The sequence below is a fragment of the Choloepus didactylus genome, chromosome X (assembly GCF_015220235.1).
Source record: "Choloepus didactylus isolate mChoDid1 chromosome X, mChoDid1.pri, whole genome shotgun sequence".
NCBI classification, from domain to species: Eukaryota; Metazoa; Chordata; class Mammalia; order Pilosa; family Megalonychidae; genus Choloepus; species Choloepus didactylus.
This window is the reverse complement of record NC_051334.1, coordinates 122,781,638-122,807,611: the sequence shown is the minus strand read 5'-3', so window position 1 is coordinate 122,807,611 and position 25,974 is coordinate 122,781,638. Positions and strand designations below refer to the sequence as shown.

General features: G+C 42.4%; 1 protein-coding gene across 5 annotated transcripts in view; it reads right to left on the bottom strand.

Annotated features, from left to right (window-relative positions):
* The window catches only part of TBL1X (transducin beta like 1 X-linked), a 284,080-nt gene that overhangs the window by 94,460 nt on the left and 163,646 nt on the right, over positions 1-25,974 (bottom strand). For 2 of the 5 annotated variants that reach the window (XM_037820714.1, XM_037820713.1), the window contains 2 exons: positions 18,355-18,443; positions 5,699-5,806 (listed from right to left, as the gene is read on the bottom strand). In XM_037820714.1, the coding sequence (XP_037676642.1) occupies positions 5,699-5,756 (58 nt within the window). In that variant the 5' untranslated portion in view covers positions 5,757-5,806; positions 18,355-18,443. Of the gene's footprint in view, positions 1-5,698; positions 5,807-7,576; positions 7,596-18,354; positions 18,444-25,974 lie in introns of those variants that run through there. The other 3 variants (XM_037820716.1, XM_037820715.1, XM_037820717.1) reach the window with 2 other exon arrangements.

The following is a 25,974-nucleotide window of genomic DNA, read 5'->3' as shown; positions in this document are numbered from 1 at the left end:
GAAATTCTGGCCCCAAATTTCCAGACATTTTCTCCCTTCTAGAATAAACTGTGACAGTGACCCAGCTAGATAAGGGGCAGTCTTTCCATCTATCAGGCATTGAATTCGCCCTGTGTACGCAACGAAACATAGACACTCTGTCTTTTCAGGAGAAATCACCAAAACCGTTCATCAGCTCTCGTGCCACGCTTCTTCCTGGTTTTGTAAAGAGCCATCCCCTCACCAACACCAGTGTCCCCTGGGTCTTTGTCTGTCACCTGACTGCAGGTGGCTCACTCTGAATTATCTGTCTGCTCTTTGCTTGTCAAACCCTGCGCCGTCCTCCTTTTGCTAAAGACAGCTGTCCATTCCTTCCTACTGTCCTCTCCTGAGGCTGGAATAAAGACAGCAATTCTGGGCCACTGCTATGTTTCTTTGAAAAATCCTTTCAATACGTACCTCCCTCTACTACCTTACCTCTTTTTTCCCTGAATCCAGACTGATGGATTATTTTGCACATAGCTCCTTCCCAGATACATGTAATTAGAATGTGTTATTCTGCCCATTGTATTATTTGTAGCACTTTTCACATTCGTGTGAATTGTTTGATAGATGCTGAAATGTGGATCTGGAAGAAAATTTTTTCTCTATCAATTCAATTTTGGGATAAAGCCTTAGAGGAAAGATTTAATATGCTTGCAGGGAGTCACTTGTTGAAGTTTCCCTCTTTCATAATGAATCGGAAATGGATTTCAGCTTCCTTTGCTATATTCAGAAACAAGGGAGGAAAAAACTTCGATTCATGTAACATTTGGAGGGGCCGCTTGGAGAAGCCTGTGCAGGTTGAAACACATCAATAAGCACTCGCTGCTTTGCTTCTCTCTTCCTGGAAAGGAAAGGCTCCGTCTACCATAACCTGCCTCTCAGGAATCGCCCAAGCTACAGAAGTGACCATATGATGAAACCCTGGAAGAGAGAAGCAAATGGACTCTCACCCATAAAGCTAGATGACCACCATGCATTCAAAAACAAACTAAGCTGATAATACACATTCCCTACTGCTTAACCTGAAAGCATTGCTCATTAGCCAGTTTCACCTTTTAGCCTGACATGAATCTCCTACTGTGACATGTCCCAAATTTATCAAGAGTATTTCATGGGCAAGGTCCTTTCCATGGACAACTAACGATGACCATATGGAAATCCCCTCTGCCTTACAAAGGCAGTGAAACACCCGGTGTGGTTACAGCCAGGGGGACCCTAAATAGCCTGAATTCTGTCTCTTAGGGGCAGAGGAATGAAGTAAATCCATTATCAAGATTCTTCTCTGAGTTTGGAAAAAAGTGACCAGGATTCCTGTAAAACTTTTAGGAAAGTGTCATCTTCAGTACCTGGAAATCACTAGTGAAGGTGCTTGTTGATGCAAACTTAGTGACCCCCCCCACCCCCCCCCCCCACCCCCACCAACTTCTAGCTCTAAGATTCTATCATGTTGCAATGAAACTAGGGGGAGCTAAAAGATGTGGCTTGGGAGAGATGGGAATAAAAGGGAATATAAGATTCAGGTAAAGAAGACGAAGGCAAACTGTGGCACTTGATGCCATCTTTAACCTCCATGTGACTTCCCAGGCTGCTGAATGATGCTGGGTGTAGGGTGGCATTGTGTGTGTCAGGACAGCGGTCATTCAAGTTCAGGGTCAAGAGAGAGAAAAATGTCGGGGTCTGGGAGAAGGCTGAGAAGATAAAGCAGCTAAGGCTCCATAACTTAAAAAGGTGCGGAAAGAACCATGTTTGTCTGGCCAGTTCTTTTTCGAAGTAAATTTTTATTGGAACATAACCAGCCACGTGTGTATGCACTGTCTTTGGCTGCTGTTGTATACAGGGTTGAGTAATTGTGACAGAATGTAAGGCATTAGAGAAGGCACGATGTTCAGGAACTCCCACCCTCCATACTACTGCATTATGGTTAAAAAATACGTATTTTTTAATCTTTTTAATGCAAAGCTATTTCTTTAGCAAACTGAGGAGTTCCTTGGGGAGAAAAAAAAAAAAAAACAACCAAAAACCCGAACAGGAAAATCCATAGGCATTAGGTGGTGTGGAAGGCTTGGTTTCACGTGTGGGTATTTGCCCGGCCTGGGGGAGCCGTGTTCATGAGCACAGAACACAAGCCCTCTTGTGGAACTAAGAGATGTGGTGGCGGTGCCCAGTGTCTCCGTGGAGATGGACACACTGTGGCTCGTATCTGTGAATTCCTCAACAGCGAGACTCACACAGCCATACTCTAGGTCACTGCCACAAGGCCCAATTCAGAGACAACTCACACAACCAATATTTGGGGGTTCAGACAAACAGAGAAGTTGGTAGAGGTGACAGATGGGGAGCAAAGGTGTCCCTGGGCTCTAGAGCAGAGAAGCAGGTTCCCTCCACAAACCCCAGGTGGTCAGGACCAGGAACACCCGTGGCTCCAGGGAAATTGCTGGAACCTTCTAGGTCCTTCTCTGGTTGGTGAGGCAAAGATCCACCAGAGAAGCAGCTGTCTACCACACTGCAGCCAGCACCTGGCCACCTGTCTTCTCCCTCCATATCACCTTCTATACACCAGGTAAAACTGCATGACACACTGGGATCTGCCAAGGAAGAATTACTGGCAACTTCTAGTGGAGAAACCCAGGTTGCAAGGAGTTACAGGGCGAGTAATAAGGAGTGCAGAAGAATGCAGAACTCATTTCTAATGAGTTTGATGGTGAAGGGGAGACAGCCCAGATGCCTGAGGGAGTGGAAGATCATGGGAAAGTGTTTTTCTTTTTGTAACACAGGAGGGAGGCATTAGCAGGCTGAGAAGGTCCTCTTTGTATTTGGAACTCAACACGTATTTGCTTAAGCACAACTTTAGGATCTGAGATAAAAAAACAAAAAAAAGACCTCAAAATGTACATTTAAACATTAAGTGATCCTCCCCCCCACCCCTTTTTCTTTTTAATATGTCCTTGTGGGGTGACTCCAATTCCAGAAAATACATACAAGAATTTAATAAAACACAACAATGTCTTTTTTTCAAGCACCAACCCAACATATGGGACTTACACTAATAACTCTGACAAATTAGGGAAGGATTTTAAGGTACATTGCGTAAAAATCACATTTGTGAAATTCCATACATTGCTGTCTCCTGACTTTCCTGCTCAGCTGCCTGGTTAGAGAAACTTTGCAAACAAACGTGAAATCAAAGTCAACAAACACTTAATGAGGAATTCCAGCATCTGTGCAGACAGAGATTCTGTCCAGGCGCAGAGGCCAGTGAGGCTCTCGACGAGGAGCCGGGGACCAGCCATCGGCAGCACCCTCTCTCCACCTCACAGAGCAGTTTTCCTCCTCACACCCACGATTTATCTCGACGCTCACAAATACAGTGAGGAGAATTCCAATTTGTGATTTGTTTATACATTTTGAACGACACTGATTTTGATTGCACCGTATCTTTGTGTGGAGGTATTTCTAAAAGGAACAAATCTCAAATTCAATGCTAAAAGTTGACAGGGAAGCAGGGTTTCCTATGGAGAATTTTCATTTGCAACCATTTCTGGGGATTTATCAGTTTTGTGATACTCTGTACTTTTGGGGGCAGTTCCCATATCATCCAAGGTTAAGGTATTAAAGCAGTGATTTTTATTTCCCCGATTTAGATTGTTGAAGGAGTACACATTTTTTAAAATAAACTTATTTTGAAATAATTTCAAACTTCAGGACAGTTTGCAAAAGTAATACCAAACCCTTAAAGAAAACTCCAACATATCTCCCTACCCAGATATTCTAGTTTGCTAATGCTGCCGGAATGTAGAACACCAGAGATGATTGGTTTTTATAAAGGGGAGTTTATTTGGTTACACAGTTACAGTCTTAAGGCCATAAAGTGTCCAAGGTAACACATCAACAATCGGGTACCTTCACTGGAGGATGGCCAATGGTGTCCGGAAAACCTCTGTTAGCTGGGAAGGCACGTGGCTGGCATCTGCTCGAGTTCTGGTTTCGAAATGGCTTTCTTCCAGGATGTTCCTCTCTAGGCTGCAGTTCCTCAAAACCATCACTCTTAGTTGCTCTTGGGGCGTTTTTCCTCTCTTAGCTTCTCTGGAGCAAAAGTCTGTTTTCAAAGGCCATCTCCAAAATGTCTCTGTAAGCTTCAGCTTCTCTCTCAGCTCCTGTGCATTCTTCAAAGTGTCCCTCTTGGCTGTAGCAAGCTCGCTCCTTCTGTCTGAGCTTATATAGTGCTCCATTAAACTAATCAAGGCCCACGCTGAATGGGCAGGGCCACACCTCCATGGAAACTATCTAATCCGAGTCATCACCCACAGTTGGATGGGGTGCATCTCCATGGAAACACTCAAAGAATTACAATCTGATCAACACTAACACGTCTGCCCACACAAGACTGCATCAAAGGTAATGGCGTTTTGGGGGGGCACAACACATTCAAACCAGCACACCAGGTAACCAGATCCACCAACTTCTAATATTTTGCCACATTTGTCAGATCATTCTCTCTTTGTATCCAACCACCCAACCATCTATATATCTATTTTTTTATCTACTTTCTAAGTATTTGAGAGTAAGTGGCACAAATCATATTTTGTTTTATATACCAATTTCTTTTCCTATGTTCTGGTGACAGCCAATCCAAACTGATCTACTATAATGGAGAACGCATGTGCACATTCCATGAATAAAGCCAGCTGGGATCCCAAGTGACAGATGGCCAGGCTTGGGTGGGGATACATGTTTACTTATCATGGGCCACTTGCCCACTGGCATGTTCGTCCAGGATAAATACCCATTTTACACAGGGAAACTGAGGCCCAGGGTGAGCAACATGTTCAAGGATCAGCGCTTGAGCCATTCTGCCTGGCCCCCATGCCTGCTTGTCTCACCCTTCCAGGCCGACTCTGGAAAACCCTAGGCCCAGAGACGCCCACACCGGTTTCCCCCTCAAACCTTCTAAATGAGGCCTTGGAGGTGCTGATTGCAAATCGGTTTCCTTACCGATAAAATCAAGTTGCGGAACCCTGATATTGTACTGTCAAAAGCCTGAATGTACCCCAAAACAATCCTTTATAACATTTAGGGTTCCATCAGGTGTAGTGAACACATGGGAATAATAAACTCTCTAAACAGAAAACAAATGTATTTGGCCTTTTAATGACTCGCCATAAAGTAACCTACTTGGTCATAATCAAAAGTACTGGAAGAAACTAGAAGCATTCTTAGGGTTTAGAAAATTGCCTCAAGCTCATCTGGCAATGATGGAGAGGGGTGGATTTAGGAACCCAAAAATAAACCAGTGGGGCAGGAGATAAATCCACCAGCGGGTACTGAATCTAAGATGCTCAGATACAAATGCCAGCCCCAAAGTGCCCTTGGCGTGACTGAGGCCGAGCACACAGACTTGCTCCCACCCTTCCTCGTATGCATCGGGACAGCTCCGGATTCTAATTTCATCCCTGATTTCATCTGAACAGAAATGTCAAAACAGGAAAGAACACACTCCCTCAGCCCATCCCTGGGATGGGATGGCCCCAACCCTTCCCTTCTCCCTTTTAACACTCTAGTGAGAACATTCCTAGCTCCTATTTTTCCATAGCCTGGGTTTTGATCAAGCGTTGTTATCTCTGCACATAGCATCTGGAAGATGAGATTCCAAATGACAGAAAACCCAGCCCCTTACCTGACTCCTGGAGATAGCGATACACCAAAAAGTTCACCTCGTCACTGGTTATGCTCATCTTAGCCTCACCTCCCAGCGATGAGGTCTTTACGAAGGAGGAGCCACCCTCTGTCAGGAAAACATGAGAAAAAAAGGAGAAGGGTTTGAAATACTGCCGAAATTTTCCACTGTGCTCACTTTTGAGATGAATGAATAAAATAATACATGTTGGTACACACTTGAAGGTAAGTAATATCTGGCGAGTTACATTTTGTCAGTCTGTGATGATAAAGACTGGGACTGTAGAACTTGGCAAAAACTGGAGTGGCCAATGACTGTTACTAAATATACAAATATAAAAATGTTTTTGCATGTGGGAGAGAAAATGAATGTCAACCATGTAGAGTGTTGAAAAAGGGATGGTATTTGGGAAAAAACATAATCAAAGCAAACTGGAGTCTATGGTCAACAGTAACATTGTAATATACCTCCATTAAATGTAACAAAGGCAATATGCCAATGCTAAGTGTATATGAGAGGGGGATATAGGGGAGGAATATGGGATTCTTGGTAGTGTGTTATTTGCTGTCCTTACTATTATATTGTATTGTATGACATGTTATTTTTCTTTTTATCTTTTTTATTACTGCTTAAAAAATTTTTTTTCTTGTAGTAATCAATATGTTCAAGTGCTGATTGTGGTGATAAATGTATAACTTTATGATGATACTATGAACAACTGTGCACTGTGGATGAATGTATGGTATGTGACTATAACTCTATAAAATTGTAGGAAAAAATATATAAGAGTAAAAGTGTTGGAGAAAACATGGTGAGAGGCATGTACCTATCTACTGTTGATGAGCAGGTAGAATGGTGTAGCCTTTCTGAAGGTCAGTGTGGGGGTTCCACAAAAACTTAAGTACGTGGGGACCATAAGGTCCTGCAACCTCATTATGGGGCATGTCACTGGAAGATCTGAGAGCAGAGACATGAATGGACATTTGCAAACTGATGGTCATGGAGGAAGCAATCATGATTTGTAATGGGTGGAGGTGACCTAAGGGTACATAGACTGAGGAACAGAATGGTGAACTGTGGTGTATGCATACAATGGAATATTGAGCAACTACGAGGAGTGAAGCTGTGAGACACACAACAAAGTGAATGGATCCTGTACACAGTATTTGAGTGAAGTACGCCAGAAATAAAGGCAGGCACTATAATGCCTCTCCAATATGGACTAACTACGATGTGTAAACTCAGAATTGAATCTTAGAACATAGCCTAACGTGAACTTGATTATCGTAATGGTCCCTAGATTGTAAGCTCTTACAGCAGTCAACTCTATTCCTGAATTGCAATGCCTGTCTCCAAACTTTGAGATGCTGATCCCTTAGGGTATAACCTGATTGGTCTCTGGAACAATGTGTATCTCTGAGACACCTGAAACTCAGAGCTAGAGCTCGGCAGATATGAATGTCAGTATTAGTGCATACAGCAACTGTTAAAAAAAAAAAAGCTGAAAAAGAGCCCAGACTTCAATTAGTGATATGAATGAAGCAGATCTGGTTAAGCCTAGGGCAAACCAGGCCAAAGGGTAAAGGTCAAAACTGTGTTTTAAAACTTCAACTTCCATGTGAGACCAAGAGAAGAGATGTCTATTTGGTGCAGGATCTATATTTTCTAAACAGTATAACTCTACAGTTGGTTTGTTCAAACACCACGATTGCAGGGAGCTTTGAATAGGAAGTGAGATACGGTGGGTTGGTATAGGTTAAAAGTGAAATAGTGACACATCCCAAAGTAATTTGGGCAGAGAATAAAAAATATATTTACAGCCCCCCCACCCCACCCTGAGGAGCTGGGGGAAGGTGCAGAAGTGTTGGACTTCCTCACCTGGACTGGTGTTGATGTTGTCACAAACATTGGGACTGGCGGTTTGATGTGCTGAGCCCTCTATCATGGGACTTGCCCTTATGAAGCTCGTTACTGCAAAAGAGAGGCTGAACTTGCATATAATTGTGCCTAAGAGTCTCCCCCTGAGAACTTCTTTGTTTCTCAGATGTGGCCCTCTCTCTCTCTAACTGAGCCACCTTGGCAGGTGAACTCACAGCCCTCCCCCCCATATGGGACCCGACTCCCAGGGGTGTAAATCTCCCTGGCAACGCAGGATATGACTCCCGGGGATGAATCTGGACCTGGCACCATAGGATTGAGAATATCTTCTTGACCAAAAGGGGGATGCAAAATGAGATGAAATACTTTCAGTGGCTGAGAGATTTCAAGCGGAGTTGAGAGATCACTCTGGTGGACATTCTTATGCACTATATAAACAACACCTCTTAGGTTTTAATGTATTGGAATAGCTAGAAGTAAATACCTGAAGCTACCAAACTCCAACCCAGTCATCTGGACTCCTGAAGACGACTGTATAATAATGTAGATAACAAGGGGTGACAGTGATGATTGTATAATAATGTAGATTATAAGGGGTGACAGTGTGGTTGTGAAGGACTTGTGGATCACACTCCCTTTGTCTATTGTGTGGGTGGATGGGTAGAAAAGTGGGGACAAAACCTAAATGACAAATAGGGTGGGATGGGGGGGATGGTTTGGGTGTTCTTTTTTTACTTTTATTTTTTATTCTTATTCTGATTTTTTCTGATTTAAGGAAAATGTTCAGAAATAGATTGTGGTGATGAATGCATAACTATATGATGGTACTGTGAATAGGTGATTATATACCATGGATGACTGTATGGTATGTGAATATATTTCAATAAAATGGAATTCAAAAAAAAAAATTTGCAATTTGCTAATGAAACAAAATCCAGGGGCACCAGAGTGAAAACAAACAATTGACTTTTTACACCAAAAAAAAAAAAAAAAAAAAAAAAAAAAAAAATCCTATGTGCCTTATGATTCCCCATGTACTTGATAGTGAGCGTGGATGGAACCCCGGAGTGCATGCCAACAGAAGCAGCGGGATCAGACAGTGAGCACTTTTCCAGACAGCTGGACAAGATGACTGACTAGACCAGCAGTGATGTCAACATCCCCGGGAAAGGTGACCGCATCATTGGTGACGCCCGTTGTCCTGGAGAAATGATTAATCGCCAACACTTTTCACTCGCAAAAGGGTCAAGGATTAAATGATAAACTCTAGGGCCACTCTACCTAGAGAAAGTACACAGATGGAGAAGAGGAAAACTCGGTAGCTCAGAGCTGAGTAATTCGCTATGTTGCTTTCACATCATTTCTATAAGAGGTCACGTCCTCGGGGGTAATGCAGAAGGATGGACGGCAGAGAGCAGCCTCCTTGCTTGTGCTTTCCCAGCAGAACTGCCTGCATCAGTCTAGTCTGGCTGAGATTCCCGGTGCCTAGAAGGCCGGTGGAAAGGTGAGACGGTGAGAACTATGGGGGCCTCAGTGTCTGAAGTAGCCAAGAACACGGAGTCTGGTTTTCTTCAAAATGATCCTAGTAACACTCACAAGCAAACCAGCCCAAAGGAAACAGAAGGCAATCAACAAATGAAGTGCTTTTGTATATGGACAAACCAGAATTCATTCATCAAGGAAGAACTATTTGCTCCGAAGGGCGGTAACCCAGAAAGGCCCCGACTTAGTTCAGTGATGTCATCAACACGCAAAACATATTTTAGGTTAACTCTTTGGGAACTGCCCTCAGAGTTCACATCACAAGTTTGCAGGTATCTTCATTGGTGGCAAAACTTTTATCATTGAGTAGGAATTAGTTTTTGTGTTTGTTCAGAAAAAGGCAAATGAACAAGTGTCTGTTCAAGTTGGGTGGTGTTTCACATGTAATGGGAGGACTCGGATTAGAAGTAAAGGTGGTGGTGAGGGACACACCGAGGCTGACCTCCATCATTCCTACCCTTGTGTACCCCTCCCCCTTGAGTGTGCATGGGCCGTGTGACCTGCTCCTACCCCACAAAGGAGCCAGGTTAGGTTCGAGTATACTCAGCAGACTGGAAGGAGAGACTCTCCCACTGGCCTTGAGGAAATGAGCTGTACGGCATGAACTGCCCAGGGCACTGGGGGCAGCCTTTAGGAAGCTGAGGGCCTCAGCCCTACAACCGCAAGGAACCCAAGCAAGGTGCTTGGCAATGCCAGGGATCAAACTACCAAACGAGTACACACATGCATCCACTCCTTGCCCTCAGACCCCTGTAAAAATCACGAAGCACTCTGCTTCTGATGCCCTTCCCATGTACTCCAGGGTATTACGGGGGGTGGGGTCGGAGCTCCAAGGAAGGCCAGATTGCAGACGGGCAGGGAATCTGTGGAAGAGTGAAAAAAAGTCTTGACTGATGGAGGTGAGACCCATGATTTTGGGAAAGAAAGGAAAAGCCATTTAAGAAAGGAAAGAAAGAGGAAAGATGTTCAGGAGCTTTGCAGGTGGTGGGAGACCTACATGATAAAAATGACTTTTCCCCTTCAATGAGAAACCAGGTGCTGCCCTCGACACTGGATGTGATGACTGTGGTGAGTGCTGACGCACAGAGTTAACACCGTCAGTGTTTACACATGGGGGAGAAGGATGCCGTGTCCTCTTGGTGAGGAAAGACTTTTCTTTTGGAAAGCCTGGAGTGGCTGTGCTAGTTAGTTAGGCTTACCTGATGCAAAGTTAGAGTCAATCAGGGTGATGGTTAAGACCTTGCTATAGGTTTGGTGGCTTCATAAGGTAAAAAGCCCTTGAGAACCCCAGGAGAATGAAAACTGTGGGGAAACAGCCTCATCTAAAGAGCCAGCCAGCTGGATTTCAGACGGAATCGCCATCCCTTTCCAGCTCTGGGATCCAGAGGGGCAAGCTGTGCCACTCACTTTCCCACCTCTAAACTGAGGATAATAGCAGCACTTGTATCAGGGTCAGGTTGTGAGGATCAAAAGATTCTAGAAGTCCTGAGAGCAGGGCTCAGCACGAATAAATTACGGCTATCATTTTTATTCAGCCAGCTCTGAAGATTCCCAGAGAGTGACCTGGAAGGACCTTGGCGCGTTCAGGGAAACACACACCCCCCTCGCCAGAAGATGACTCAACACTCATTTCCTCGTAGCAGTTAATGAGTGACTTTCAGACACGCAAGGCAGCACTTCTAAAGCTCTGCAATGCAAGAACCATCACCAGAGGTTTGTGTTAGGGTGTTCTTTTTAAAAAAATAGGTATAACTGGACACACAACTCTCATTTTAATACCCAACTGGTTTCCGGAACAAGATCCATTTCCAGCATCGGAGTTCTCAGAACTCCAATGGACATTTTCCAAATTCTCCAGTTCTAACATAAAAGAGTGCTTTTGCGGCATTGATAGATCCTCCTTGGCACTGAACAGAAGGATGGGGGAGGGGGGTTCTTAATTAGTGCAATTGTGTTTATTTTCTTTCCTGACCCAGTTTTTATTAGAGACACCTTCAATTAGGTTGATTTGTGATTGTACAAAAAAAGGAAATAACCCCCTTCGACCACCAACCCTTCCAGTGTGGAGTTAAAGCTGCAACACTATCTTACTGTGCTGCTTGGAGGAGGAGGAGGAGGAGGGGGAAGAGGAGGGAGGGGGATTCATGAGAGGAGGCGGGGAGTCAGGGGAGGAGGAGCAGGAGGAGATGACAATACTTAGTGCCGACTGATTAAATCTGTGGAGTTTCCTGCTAAAGATAAGCATTTTAAGATAAATAATAATTTGTGATTAGACCCTTCAACAAACTTATGTTAAAATTATTTATCCCATTTCTTCTTTTTACAATTTAATTTCAAAGTCACAAAAGCTATTAATTCACAATTCCCTACACAAAATAGTTCAAAATTCAGTCCCAAGAGAATTGTTTTTTAAGAGTGTCATTTTATCTAATATTTACTTAAAGTACTTAATACACAATCATTCTCTGGGAAGTGAGAGAGGATTGCTTTCTACCCAACAACAAACAAGAAAAAGCTTAATTGCAATTCAAGTTATCTTAAAAGATACAATCACAAGAGGCCTACTTGAGAGTGTGCTGGTGGTTAAGGGATGGGGCAAATGTTTCCCGCCAACAGGACAGGATCCTGGTTCTGAAAATAAACTAGGCATGCTGATGAAAAGAGGCTCAGCTTTCAAACTTTACGTAGGGAAGTATGGTATTTCTCTGATATCATGTCAGGGAAAAGCTTCTCTGTTAGTAATTTGCCCTGTTATCAAAACTTATTTTAAAATCTTTTAAAGCAGTCCTTTGTTCCTTAAGGGACATAAAAAAGTTTCTTATTTCTCATTTCTGTTATTAGGCCGCTGGCGTTTACACTGGAAGAATCCACTGTTTAAAGTAACTGTTTGGATAAGGCTCAGGGCTCTGGGACTCGTTTCCAGGCAGGCTTAGGAGCCAGAGCCGGAGCCAGAGCTGGAGCAGCTGGAAAATCTGCTCACAATTACCTCATCATAAAAGGCATCTTTCCCTCTGCATTTCTTCATGGAAATGGACAAATCCTTGGCTGATTCTGATGTAGCTGGCTGGCACCTCTCCATTTTGCTTTGTCCATTGTTTTTCTCTATTAAGACACGAACTTTCTTTCTACTTCACAATCAGGGTCCAGTTAAAAATGAAATTTTAGTGTATTAAACTTTTCATATTGAATCAGAATGCACCTCTTCTAAAATCTACATGAGGACCAGCTTATTTGGGAGAAGAAACAGGCCTGTTTGATTCTTCTGTACATCTCTTCCTCCTAAGTACTCATCATAAAGCCACTATGTAGCACTTGAAATATTTTCTTGTCCAATGACAGCAGGATTAAATAAATTATGGTTAATGCATATGGGAGCTACCATGCTTCCATTAAAATGATCTTAAAAAACAATATATTACATATATTGTCTGCAGGATAAGCAGGAGGCATAGGGCTAAATGCTTTATGTGATTTATCTCATTTAACTGTTGTAACTCAGAGACATAAATATGAGCACTAGTCCTATTATTATCATTTGAAAGGTGAGAAATGAAGGCTAAGAAAAGTCAACCAATCTAAATCCTGACAGAAAGGATTTAAAGTGACGCTGCCTGACACTAAACCCTAGGCTCTTAAGGCATAAGTTAAAATTGCAAAGCTGTGTAATGGAAACGATGCTTATGGTAGCAGCCCGAATTGGGGAAGGGGATCCCAACAAAATAAAAAGGCAAACATGCATTTCTAGTTTGACCCCTGTTATGGGAAAATATATTTAGAGGAACAGGTTTGGGGAAAATACGTGAAAATATTACCAGTGCTTTGATCTGGGGGGTTGCTTTCTTTCATATACCCGACCTCATTTACCAGTGAGTATGTGTATGTTATTTTACATTAAGAAAAACATTTCCAAAAAGGAAAGGTTTTCATTAATTTTATGTGTATTTATTTGGAGTCAAATGGTCCAAATTGTAAATAAAATCAATAACTATTTTATTTCTAGCCGGAGTTCAAAAGCCAAGCAGTAGCCCCACCATTTAAAATGGGATACAATGTAGACATTAAAAGAACTTTTTGTGGCACAGGAAAATGCCCAGGACACAGTGCTATGTGAAAATAGTGGATGTCAAGGTGGAATGCACATGATGCTAAATTTTGTTTTGCCTGCATGCACATGTGGAAAAACCCCTGCAAAATGGTCACATGCCTGTATCTGGGGGTGGAACGATGCTGGAATTTTGCCCGTATGTATGTACGTGTGCCTTTCTGAACGAAAATTGTTTCATAGACATTAAAGTGTAATGAAAACCTGGCTGTGCCTTCACAAGGAACTGGTACAGGAGCAACTCCAGCTCCTGCAGAGGAAATGTGGCCATGGGACGGAGGCCAGAGGGAGAGGCTTGGGTTAGAAAATTAATGCCGCTCTCCCCAGGGTACAAAGCGCCCCATGGCGAGGCATTCAGAAAGGGTCCTTTCTGTGCCTGGTGCCCTTCTGGGTTAATGAAGGACTGGCTGGGGACTTCAGCCAAACCCTGGGTGGTGGACACTGCCCCATGACAGGAGGACCGCGGGCTGGGAGCTACATCCAAAGCAGCCAGCAGGTGTCCCGAGCAGCCACGGGGTCCCCTCTCCCAACCCCACTGAGCTCGCCAACCTGACCCCCTCTACACCTCTTCTCTGCCTCCCCAGGAGGCAGGCCCGGAAGGAAGCCTTCCTAAAAATGTTCACCCTGGTAAATGCAACCTACTGCCAAGAAGACGGAATCATGTGAGCCTGAGAATGCAAACAAGACAAACAGTACAAACAAGAATTTTCCTGTTAGAGCCTCCTACTCTCTCCAAAGGTGGCTGCAAGTTCCTGTACCCTAGACTGTAAGGCAGAAGGCTCTGGAAACACCGACAGCTACGGCTTCCAATTAAGGCTGCCTCCTCCTCTCCTGGTTTTCTAATATCTTGGTCTCTAAGGTAACGTTCCTGAAGTCAATCAATTATCAGTCTCTAATCAGAAATTAATTTACAGATTTTAATGATTGTTAAAGTAGAGCAGCTGCAAACAGGTTCTACAAAATGTGTACTAGGCTCTCAAATTTCAGGAATACACACAGGCTAGTTGTGAAACCTCTAAGACACTGATATCCACCCAACGATGCAGGATTTCTTTTGGTCATGATGGAATTCCTTTCCTGTGGTAGGTAAGTCATAGCAGGATCAACTACTCTTGAAGTGGCTGGCAGAGTTTTGAAAAATAAACCCTGTGGCTTTCTCTGTGGCTATAAAGGCACACAATGCCTCACCCCGAGAGGGGCAGCATCTCCTATGACTTTTGAGGTCACATCAGTTTTTGATGCTTCCATTTAAATGAATGATCAAGAAATTCTTTAAAATGTAAAAACGAAAAGCATTTTGAACCTAAGAACAATGGGAGCCAAACTACCCTCATGCTTCTGTCAGCAAACACAGATACTAAGTTTTGTAATTAAACAATCGGCAGCTTAAATTTCCACTGTGGCAAGACTGGGGATATTTAAAACACAAAATAAAATCCTGAGCCACCTTGGTGCTACGGACATTGAGGCAGGATCCGTCTCTGTGGTGGGGCCGTCCTGTGCATTGTAGGGTGCTCAGCAGCACCAGATGCCAGGAGCACCTCGTCTTTCCCTGCACAAGTTATGACAACCAAAAATGTCTACAGACATTTCCAAGCGCCCTCTCAGGGGCAGAATCGCCCCTGGGTGAGATCTCTGGGTTGGGGCAGTTACACAGGTCCAGGACCACTCTGAGTTACGTGCCAGAAAGACCCTCCCACTCCCCGGGTAAAAGCTGGGGCATCCTGAACATCCCAATGGCTTTGCTAGGGAACCACAGCTCGGGTTGAGCCCCCACCACAGCACGCACCCCCCGAGGACTCACCTCTAGGCGGCCTCCAACTCAAACGGTCACAGCTAGAAGAGGTGGAAATAAAACAGCCACGCTCCTCTCACTGGAGTCAGCGAACTGCGGCCCACGGGCTAAATCCCTTGCTCCTCAATCCCACATGTGACCTAAGAATGGTTTCTACATTTTTAAGTGGTTGAAAAAAGAAAATCAAAATAATAGTATTTTGTAACTGCCATATGATCCAGAAATACCATTACTAGGTATATACTCAGAAGAACTGAAAGCAGGGATATGAACAGATATTTGCACACTGATATTCAGGCAGCATTATTCACAACTGCCAAAAGAAGGAAGCAACCCAAGCTCCCATCAACCAAAGACTGGATAAACAAAATGTGGTATATACATACAATGGAATATTATGCAGCTGTAAGAAGGAATGAAGTCCTGATACATGTGACATCGATGAAACTTGAGAACATTATGTTGACCCAAGTAAGCCAGACACAAAAGGACAAATATTGTCCAGTGTCACTAGTAAGAACTAATTATAATGAGCAAACTCTAGGAGTTAAAACCCAGAGTATAGGTAACTAGGAGATAGAAAGAAGGTAGAGAATGGGCACATGATGCTTAAGGTGTACACAATTTTCAATAAGATGAATTGTAAATTTTTGGAAATGGATCAAGGTGACAGTACACAATACTGCAAGAGCAATTAACAGTGCCGCATGAGAGTATGGTTGAAAGGGGAAGTCTAGGGTCATATATGTCACTAGAAGGAAAGCTAGAAGATAAAACAGGGACTGTATAACACAGCAAAACCTGTTGTGGATGATGACTGTTGTTACCTGTACAAATATAAGAAAGTTCTTACACGAACTAGAACAAGCGTACAAGCATACGTCACTATTACAAGGTGTTAATAATAGGGTAGTATATGGGAGAAAATACAATTAATGCAAACTATGGACTATAGTTAACAGTAACACTGTAATATCTTTGCATCAACTGTAACAAAGGTACCACACCAAAGCTAAATGTCAATAATAGGGGGGCATAAGGGCCATGGGATTTTTTTTTTTTCCAGAGCATTGTGAACGTTCTCAGACTGACTGGTGGGGAATGCACAGCTCTGGAATGCACAGCCACTAATTATACACATTGGATGGATTGTATGGTGTGTGAATAAAACTGTTAAAAAAAAAAAAAGAAGAATACCATCTTGTGATACATGAAAATGATGAGAAATTCAATTTTATATTTTATATTCCAGTGTCCATCAATAAAGCTTTATTGGCCCTCTGTCATGGTCATTCATTTACATACTCTCTGCAGCGACTTTGGTGCTGTAATGGCAAAGTTGGGTAGTTGCCACAGAGTCCACGAGGCCCATAGAGCCTGAAAATATTTACTAACCAATCCAGCTCTTGACTGAGAATGTTTGCTGATGCCTGCTCTCAGTCTCCCCATCTCTACTGCCAATTTGCCCATTTCTACATCAGAGAATAACTGACCAGTCTCTTACGGACCTTGATTATCTTCCTGTCTCTAACTGGAACAGTGACACCCCAAAATGCAAACATTCCCCGTGATCCTATTCACCACCTAAAAGATCCGAGAGGAATACCGAGACCTGCTGAGGATGGTTTCCAAAGGAGGGGCCATGTTCAAACCACAAACAGTGGGAACAGTTCTTGGCCCTCACTTTCTAAAGTGCAGCACACAGTACAGTTTCTAAGTGTATGTAGTTCACAGGTTATTTACACATTACTGCAGACATATTGATGAACTGTAGGTATTGGTGGTAGGTAAACAAATGGGCATCATTTCTGAAGATAATCCCAAATGACAATTTGTATACGTAAATTGCATAAGTTATCAAATGCTACCAAAAAATTCAGTCAGTTATAAAGCTAAACACAAATGGTTCACGCTTAGTAGGAACTCAATGTGTGCTCAGTCCAATTAAATTGAAGGATATATTCCCTAAGTACTGAATTATTATCCAATCAAAATATTGAATGAGAAACAGACTCCCGTCTCACTTTCCCTCTGAAACTTAGAATATGGTGCAGTTGTATTTCAAAATATTGACTGATAATAGAGTCACTTTCGAAAACAGTCTGGCAGTTCCTCCAATGTTAAACACAGTTACCACTATGACCCAGCAATCCTACTCCTAGGTATATACTCAAGAAATATAAAAACTTATGTCCACACAAAAATCTGTACGCAAATGTTCACAGTAGCGCATTCCTAACAGCCAAAAAGGGTGAACAACCCAAATGCCCATCAACTGATTAACACATAAACAAAAGTGGTCCATCCAAACCATGGAATAGCATTTGGCAATAGAAAGGAAGCACCGAGACATGCTATGACACGGAGGAACCTGGAAAACACTACGCTAAGTGAAAGAAGCCAGTCACAAAATTCAACTTAATGTTTCATAATTGTTTTCATCAAAAACCTGCACTTTTCAGACATTTTGGTTTCAAGCAAAAATATCTCAAATAATAAGGTTCTTATTTTCTTATTTTAATGAAATGTAAGGCTACCATTTTAGTTATGGTTGGTTTTCTTAAAACAAGAAAGCAAAAATCTTACCCAAATATCAATTTTTGTGTTTGTAAACAATGAGAGTTCTATGGCTTTCCTTACTTGGAAAAATATCAAAGAAAGAACCAGAAAATAAAGAACCCCCTGAACTCCATCCACCGAAAGATCACTTGTACGGAAATTGGGGGGGGGGGGGACAGTTGTAGTTTGGATGTGGGCTTCAATTCCTGATGCCTGTGCACATGCTGGTGTGTGGACTGCTATTCCAGAAGCCTGATTCATCTCACTAGACCCACATATGGTACTCGGCAAGTTTTTCTTATAAGTCTCAAGGTTAACCAGTCAATCAATTTGCAGATAGACACAAATCATATTAAGAAACTAATAAAGCATAGAATTAAGGTACAGGAGTCAAATAAAAATCTAAACCCATGTGCCCAATTATAATAACTTTTCAGGTTAATTATACTTCACAAAGGTTGACAAGAGAAATTGATTTTGGAATGCATCATCATCTCCTAGAAATACCCAGAAAGGTTTATAAGAGCTTGTTTGGTATCCAAAAATTCTTAGAAAGTGGCAAAGGCCCAAGTCATCATTTAGAATTGACTACACAGCTAACAATGAATTAATTTTGCTGTATCTACTCCCTTCAAATTCAGCAAGGAAAATGACCTGTAACCTCTTTCTGAAAAGTAATTCTAAAACAGAAGGTGCTTGGGTTTTGGCACAACGCAGTTGTGCTTTTCAAAAGAATTTCTGGTTGAATGACAGCGAGCGAATGGAACGTGGGCTGCCTACCTTTATGGTGACTTCGTGTGTAGACCGTTGGACAAGTGGACGTCGCAGCACCCAGTCATGTAAACCCAAGGGGCTTGCCAGGGACCTTCCTGGTGAGAAATGGGGAGATTTGAAAACAAGGCTTGAAAGGCTTTGGGAAGGATTCTTTTCTTATCCTTCCCATGCTTGAATGTTTTCTCTTTCAAACTGATGACATGGTGCTTCTTTTTCATATTTTCTTGGTTAATAATTGTCATCAGAGTCCTTTTCAAAGAGAAGGGGGGGATCGTTTGCAAAGTGAAAAAGGACATGAAGATGGAAATGGTATAAAGAGGTATTATTAACCACGTAGAAATCTGAAAGGAAATCATCTCAAAGTAAGATAATTTCATAGTAGCTCAGATTTTGCTATTGCTGTTATTTAAAACTACAGGATTGTTTTGGGGACTTTATGTTATGCAGCAGACTTGATAAATTAAACTGTACACACCCCCCAGAGATGAAGACGTGTCTGGGCTAATGTTTACAACAGTAACCATGGCAACCATGTCTGTACATATACAACCACTCTCATCTATAACCATGCTCACAAAGCCACATAACTTCAGACTCTTTCTCTCTGACTCTCCCAAAATAAAGTTAAGAAAAGGCACCGACTAATATGTCTCAACTCTTCAACTAGTTATTGATCTCAAATATTTCCATTTGCATTGATTTTTTTAAGAATCCAGGATTATGTCTCATAGAAAGATAATAGTTTATATTAAAAATGTGTTTTCAGTCACTATAAACTCTAATTAGTCAACCAGCATTTACTTAACAGTATATACATTTTTTCAAAATTTCCTTGGTTATCAATGAATGCAGACTCTCGGAGGGTTTAATTCATCCACTATCATCTACAAACTCAAGAACTAAGGAAAATAAAAGCCCACCATTTTCTCTAAATTCTTTCTTAACAACCCTAAGCGATAATTCAACAATCTTAAGCGATAATAAAGAGATGCTACAGTTAATACAACTAACCAACAAGTGAAGCTCTGAGTGAAAAAATGTTTCTTATTCATGAATTTATAGGTAACCGCATCAATTGTTTTAAAGAAACTCAAGAAAATTATTCCTACTGCATTATGGGAACAATGTTTTGTTTTGTTTTTAGTTATATTCTTTAAAGAAAGGAGATTAAAAGGCTTTCTAAGGGCAGGCTCATGAGTCCTTATGTTCCATTACAGTACCTTTAAAAGAAATCATAAGAATATACAAGATATATAGTATTCTTGTATACTATATTTGGTAAAGTAATAACCAGGGCAACATTTTTACCTCTACCACAGGAGAAAAATACTGAGATTAACCAAAATTCACCTTCATTCTTTGAACAGAAATTAAATGGCTCAAGAGTGTAGCAGGCACAAGGAAATACTGTTTTGCTTATAAAGTAAAAATAGCAAATGACTGTTTTCAGAATTTGGTTGTAAATTACTAGGAGGGGAAATAGCCTTATGATGAAACTACTCAATACCAAAAAACTATCAAAATATGAGCAGATGGCAGCACAATAAGCCCCCAAATTGCCTGTAAATTAGAGCATTACAATCCATAATTCAATAGGTAATTAATATACAAACAGCCCTTATTACAAGCTGTTCAAGAAAAAAGCTTTAAAGCCAAATTCCTATACTTTGGCCCCAAACAGATGGTAACTCACAAATCAGATCCTTGAAATGGAAGATTATCTTTTATGGATGTTGTTAAACTCAGTAAGGGTATACAGGCAAGGGACTTACCACCTGTGTGTGATCGACTCAAAAATGGGAACTATGAGTCTGGTTAATAACATCATTCTGGCTAGGAAACATGTCAAAACTAATAAATAAGTTTACTGCTAGAAACAATAAATTGAACATAGATATCAGACTTTATTAACCCAATACCTGGTCATTACTGATTTTCCCATTATGACACCCAAATAGAACCATCCTCAATCAACAGTGCTGACGGGACAGTTTACATATTACCAAATATTCGTGTGACATGCAAAAGTGAATGGTGTGACTTGATAACTGCAAAAAAGACTCTCGTTTTCCAGCTGACCTCAGCCCTTGGCATGTCAGGGTAAGGTGTACACGTACAGGTAGCCCTTGCACACAGCAGAATTAAAGCCCCTCCTGAGGTTCTCTAAGTGAATACAACAGGGCACACACCAGCTTTTCTATAGAAAGGATGTTAGAACAGAGCATGTGGGAGCATTGACATTTTCTGAAAGAATTAAACTCAAACACTATCAACAATTGAAAGAAAGATTATTTAGAAATTGCTAATTCCTACCCCACCCCCAACCTATTACCTTGGTTTTCTATCATCATACCAGCACACCTAGCTGACCCCAGGCTGTGTGCAGGTGAGGGGAATGGTATGTGCAACTTCTGGGTCTGGCCCTTCAAACGTTGGGCGGACAAAATGCTGAAAGGCAGAGCCAGTGCGGACCCTCGGAAATGGCAGGTGGCCTTGGGGACCCACTACCCCACTCTGCAGACCACAGCCCGCCTCATCTGCTACGAGAGAGAAACCCATGTTGTCGTTGCAGCAACTATGTTTCCGATGGTCAGCCTCCTGCCTAACAGAAGAGAGTCATGGGGGGGCTGATGGCTTTCTCAGCCCACCAGCCCTCACCATCCCCGTGGTCCTGAATGTTGCTGGTCACAGAATCCATGACACACACACTGCACCGTCTCTCCCCTGCTGGGACAAAGATTCCTGCCTTCCTCGAGTTTATTCCAGCAGTCTAGGCTTGACACATAGTAGGTGCTTTACAGATGTCAGCTTAATGAAGGAATCTGAGAATGCATGAGTGATGCCCCGTGTATCTCCACCAATTGAACAGTACAGTAACTGGTTGCACACTTTAACTCAGGACATTTCAGAATCTCTACCACATTCATTTCTTCATGGTGGCTGCCTGGTTTTTGTTGCAAACTATCAGAAAAGGAGGTAACATTTTCAGATGCATACTGGACTTCAGAAGAATTTCCTCAGACTTATTTTCCTTGGCATCTTTGGGGGCACTCTTAGGGAAACACAGATATCAAGAGAGAGTTTTCAAGCAACAGGTCCAGAAAGGTCAGCCTATGTTTTCCCATTTCTGTAACTCCATGTTTCCAAGCAGAAAGAACCAGTCTCCACCTTATCAGTGTCTGTGTTTGTTAAGCAAGCAGTCTGTACATACAGATAATGTTCCACTCTTTCATTCCACACTCAATTATTGCTTCACAGGGTTGAAAAGTTCCAAAGGTCTGGCCAAATGGTGTTCAAACTCAACAGCAACCTCAGCTCAAGCTCATCCTACATCAAACTAGCCCTTTTGTTCCCATGTAGCTGCAAATCCTCCCCGTTACCTTTCAATACTGCTTTGGGATCACCGCTGGAGGCTTGGAGATTTGTAAACGGAACAAAAGAAATGACAGTCAAAAACAATGAGTGATTCCTCCCCCCCACACCTTTTTTTTTTGATACTCCATTTTCAAAATCAAAAAGCTATGGTCCTTCAAAAGGGGGATGCAAAATGAGACAAAATGGTTTCAGTGGCTGAGAGATTCCAAATGGAGTCGAGAGGTCACTCTGGTGGACATTCTTATGCACTATATAGATAACACCTCTTAGGCTTTAATGTATTGGAATAGCTAGAAGTAAATACCTGACACTACCAAACTCCAACCCAGCAGCCTGGACTCCTGAAGACAATTATATAATAATGTAGATTACAAGGGGTGACAGTGTGATTTTGAAGACCTTGTGGATCACACCCCCTTTATCTAGTGTATGGATGAGTGGAGGAATGGGGATAAAAACTAAAGGACAAATGGGGTGGGATGGGGGGATGATTTGGGTGTTTTTTTTTTCACTTTTATTTTTTATTCTTGTTCTGGTTCTTTCTGATGTAAGGAAAATGTTCAGAGATAGATTGTGGTGATGAACGCATAACTATGTTATCATACTGTGGACAGTGGATTGCATATCATGGATGATTGTATGATGTGTGAATGTATTTCAATAAAACTGAATTAAAAAAAAAAAAAAAAAAGCTATGGTCCTTGAAAGCAGTCATGTCAGGAAGTTATATTCTTTTCTTATTAGGAAAGTGTTATTTTAAGACTCCACTTTTGGAACTGTCTTCAGAAGCCATTTTTTTTCCCAAAAACTCGAAAATAAAACAAAAACAAAACAAAACCCCCAGAACATCACTCCTCTTCTGGACTGAAAGAGCAAATCAGGACTGTCGGGAGGCAGAGGTGGGGCGGGCGAGGACCTGGGGGGCTGGGAGGCTGGGGAGCAGAGCTGAAGGTCCAGTCCTGGCAGCCAGTCCAGGGGATGGGTGCACGGGAGGGAGCCGGGGAACCTGCCGCCCGCAAAAGCCACAGCTGGCAAATGACCACAGGCTGTAGCCCTGAGTGGCAAGCACTGCCTGATGACAAGCACATGCTGTGTTCAGGTCTGAAAATAGAATCGATTCCTTGCTGCCACCACAGATGAAGCACTGCTCTGTGAAGACTAATGCATTATTTCTCTACTTGGAGAAAACCAAATTACTCTCCCACTCATAAGCTTTTCAGAGTAGATCAGGCAACCAGAGGCATTTGTGATTTTGCTTTCAACACCAGCTGTCATCCTAACCGGAGCCCCCACCCCGAAAGAGGTTCAGCACTGAAGCTCTGAGCCTGAGAAACGAGGTGCTCACCCTCCCGGCTAGTCATCAGGGCCACTCAAGTTGATGCTGGCTGTCCAGGCACCTCTGCAGGGCACATAAATTTGATACTGAACCATATATATGTAATCCCAAATCAAAGCATGGGATTGTCATATAATGTGCCTCAACTAGAGGCAGTTCTGCCTCCCTGAGGGCATCTGGCACTGTCTGGAGACAATTTTGGTTATCACAATTGGGGGTGGGGCTGGTAATGTCATCTGGCAAGTGGAGACCAGGGATGCTTCTTATCCCTTTACAATCCACAGCACAACCCCACAGCAAAGATCCAGCCCAAAGATCCACAGTGACGATGGTGAGAAACACGGTATTAGTTTGCCAGAGATGCTAAGACAAATACCACACTCCTCTGGCTTACCAACAGGAACCTACTGTGTCACAAGTGGGATCTGAGACTTCTGGGCCACAGCATCTTCCATGAAATGGAGATAATTTGCAGTGTTGTTGCCAGGAAAACCTAGAACCAAAGGAATTTGAAACTCAACCATCTGGAGGTCTAAAGTAACTAGGGGAGAGTTTGTCAAAGTGCGTTCTTCTGAATTGTGTTTTCTAGGCTGTTTAGTATGCCTCACCTAAAAAATGGTCCCACCAATTGGACTGGGAGCACCGAGTTAAGCAAAGTTACCAGAAAGGAATAATGATGACACTGAGCACTATTCGGCACTTATTGCATGCTTTGGCTCTGTTCTAAATGCTTTTTATACAAACTCATTAATTCCTTATAATAAATAATTTAAAATATTTTAAGTGCTTAGAAAAATAAGTACTTATAACAATGTCTACTAAATTCTATATAAGTGATGGCTATTATTGGGGAGTGAATCATGGACCGATGAAAGATGTTCTTAATATCATTACATATTCCTGTGGGGTGTGAACCCATCTGTCAATAGGACCTTCTGAAGACATTATTAGCTAGGGTGTGGCACAGCCGAATCAGCACAGGTCTTAATCAGTTTGACAGAGGCCCAATGAAGGGAGGAAACTTGACACAGTCAGAGAGAGCCACAGCACATAGCCATGTGACGGAGGCAGAGATGCACGGCAAGGAACTCCAAGAATTGCAGCAAGACAGCACCAGAATGCTCCAGACTCTGACAGAGAGCATGGCCTTGCTGACTGGGTCTGGATTTTGGGCATCTGGTCTCGAAAACCATGAGCCAATAAATTCCTGTTATTAAGCCAACCAGTGCATGGACATGTCACAGCAGGCCCTGAAAAACTAAGACAGTTATTATGTTCATCACGACACTATGAGGGAGAGCTATTATTATCCTCTCTTACAGATGAGGAAATTGAGGCAGTGCAAGGTTAACTACCTGTCCGGGTCATGTAGTTAGAACCTTGTGAAGCTGGGCTGTGAGGCTAGGTGATCTGGCTTCAGAGTCTGCACTTGTGTAACCACCACGTTATGCCACATTTTTATTCATTGGATGATATTCTAGATGCTTTGATATACTATTCTGTATCGTGAATGCAAAGACAAAGATAAAGAATTCAGAATTTACCTAACTTGTACCCTATACCTTTTACTTAGCAGCACTCAGCTTCCAAGACAACACCCTCTCTTGGTTTTCCTCTGCTCCTTCTTGGCATGCTTTGCTAATTCTTCCTCTTAAACGTAGAGTCCTCTGGAGTCTCTTCTCTGTTTATGCTCAGTCCCCTGGGTTTCTCATCTAGTCTCATGGCTTTCAATGCCATCTAGAAGCTGATGATATCTCAAATCTAACATGTCCCAATTGAGACTCCTGCCTACTATTCCCAATCATGTTCTTCCATCTCAAAGGCAATGCATCCCTCCGATGGCTCAGGCAAACAACCTCAGTCAACCGTCTTTAATTTCTCTCTCTTGCATTCCTATCAATTTCTCATCACACCCATGGCCACCACCCAGGCTCAAGCCACCATCTTCTCTCCCTTAGACTACTCCAACAGCCCCCCAGCTGGCTGCAAATTCAGCTCCCAATTTTGCCTACCCCCACCCCCAATTTCTTTTCAGTACAGCAGTTGGAGTATCTCTCTGCTCACCACCCATTTCTTTTGCTCTCCACTTTCCTTGAGTAAACTCCAAGGCTTTGATTTAGGTTTGGAAAGGATCAGCTCCCTCACGATAGCCTACCTGACTCCAGGTGACCTGACTCTGTTACTTCTTTGACCTGTTCTCTTGAAGCTGCCCCTCTCACTCCACTGCTTCAGTCCCCGGGGCCACACTGCTCTTCTTTGGGAACCTGGTAGGCACATGCCAGTCTGGGGCCTGTGCACTGGCTGTTTCCTCTGCCAATAATGCAATGAGATCTACACTGGCCCCCGTTTAAAACTGCCTTGCTTCCTCCCCAGTGGAGCCCTCCTAATACCCCAACCCAATTTATATTCAAAAATTTTCTATTAGATTATCACCTTCTAACACATTATTTCATTATCTTCATGGATTTGTTGGCATGATAAGAATAGGGTTTTCCTATTATGCGTTTTCAACAATATATCCCAGGCTCCTACGAAAACAGTGTCATAGCAGGTGTTCATATATTTGTTCAGTAAATTATCACTCTATTGTCCTAATCTGAGCCACAGGCAGCATTTATGTGGTGCACCACTTCCTCACTTAGCTTCGCTTCAACTGGGCTTTTCCATATATCAAAGAATCAAAATAGATGATATTCCATGTTTAATAAGCTATGGTTTGTTCCACCCTCCCAAATTTCTCTATGACTTTTCAATGATATGTTGAAATTTTGAAACAATTTTCTGATTGACTTTGAATCCACCAATCAGGAAACATTCCAATAAATTCAGGTTTCCTTATTGGAAGACTGTTCTCCCACAGTAATATAAAGCCAATGTACTTTCTTTCTTTCTTTCTTTCTTTTTTTTTTTTTTTT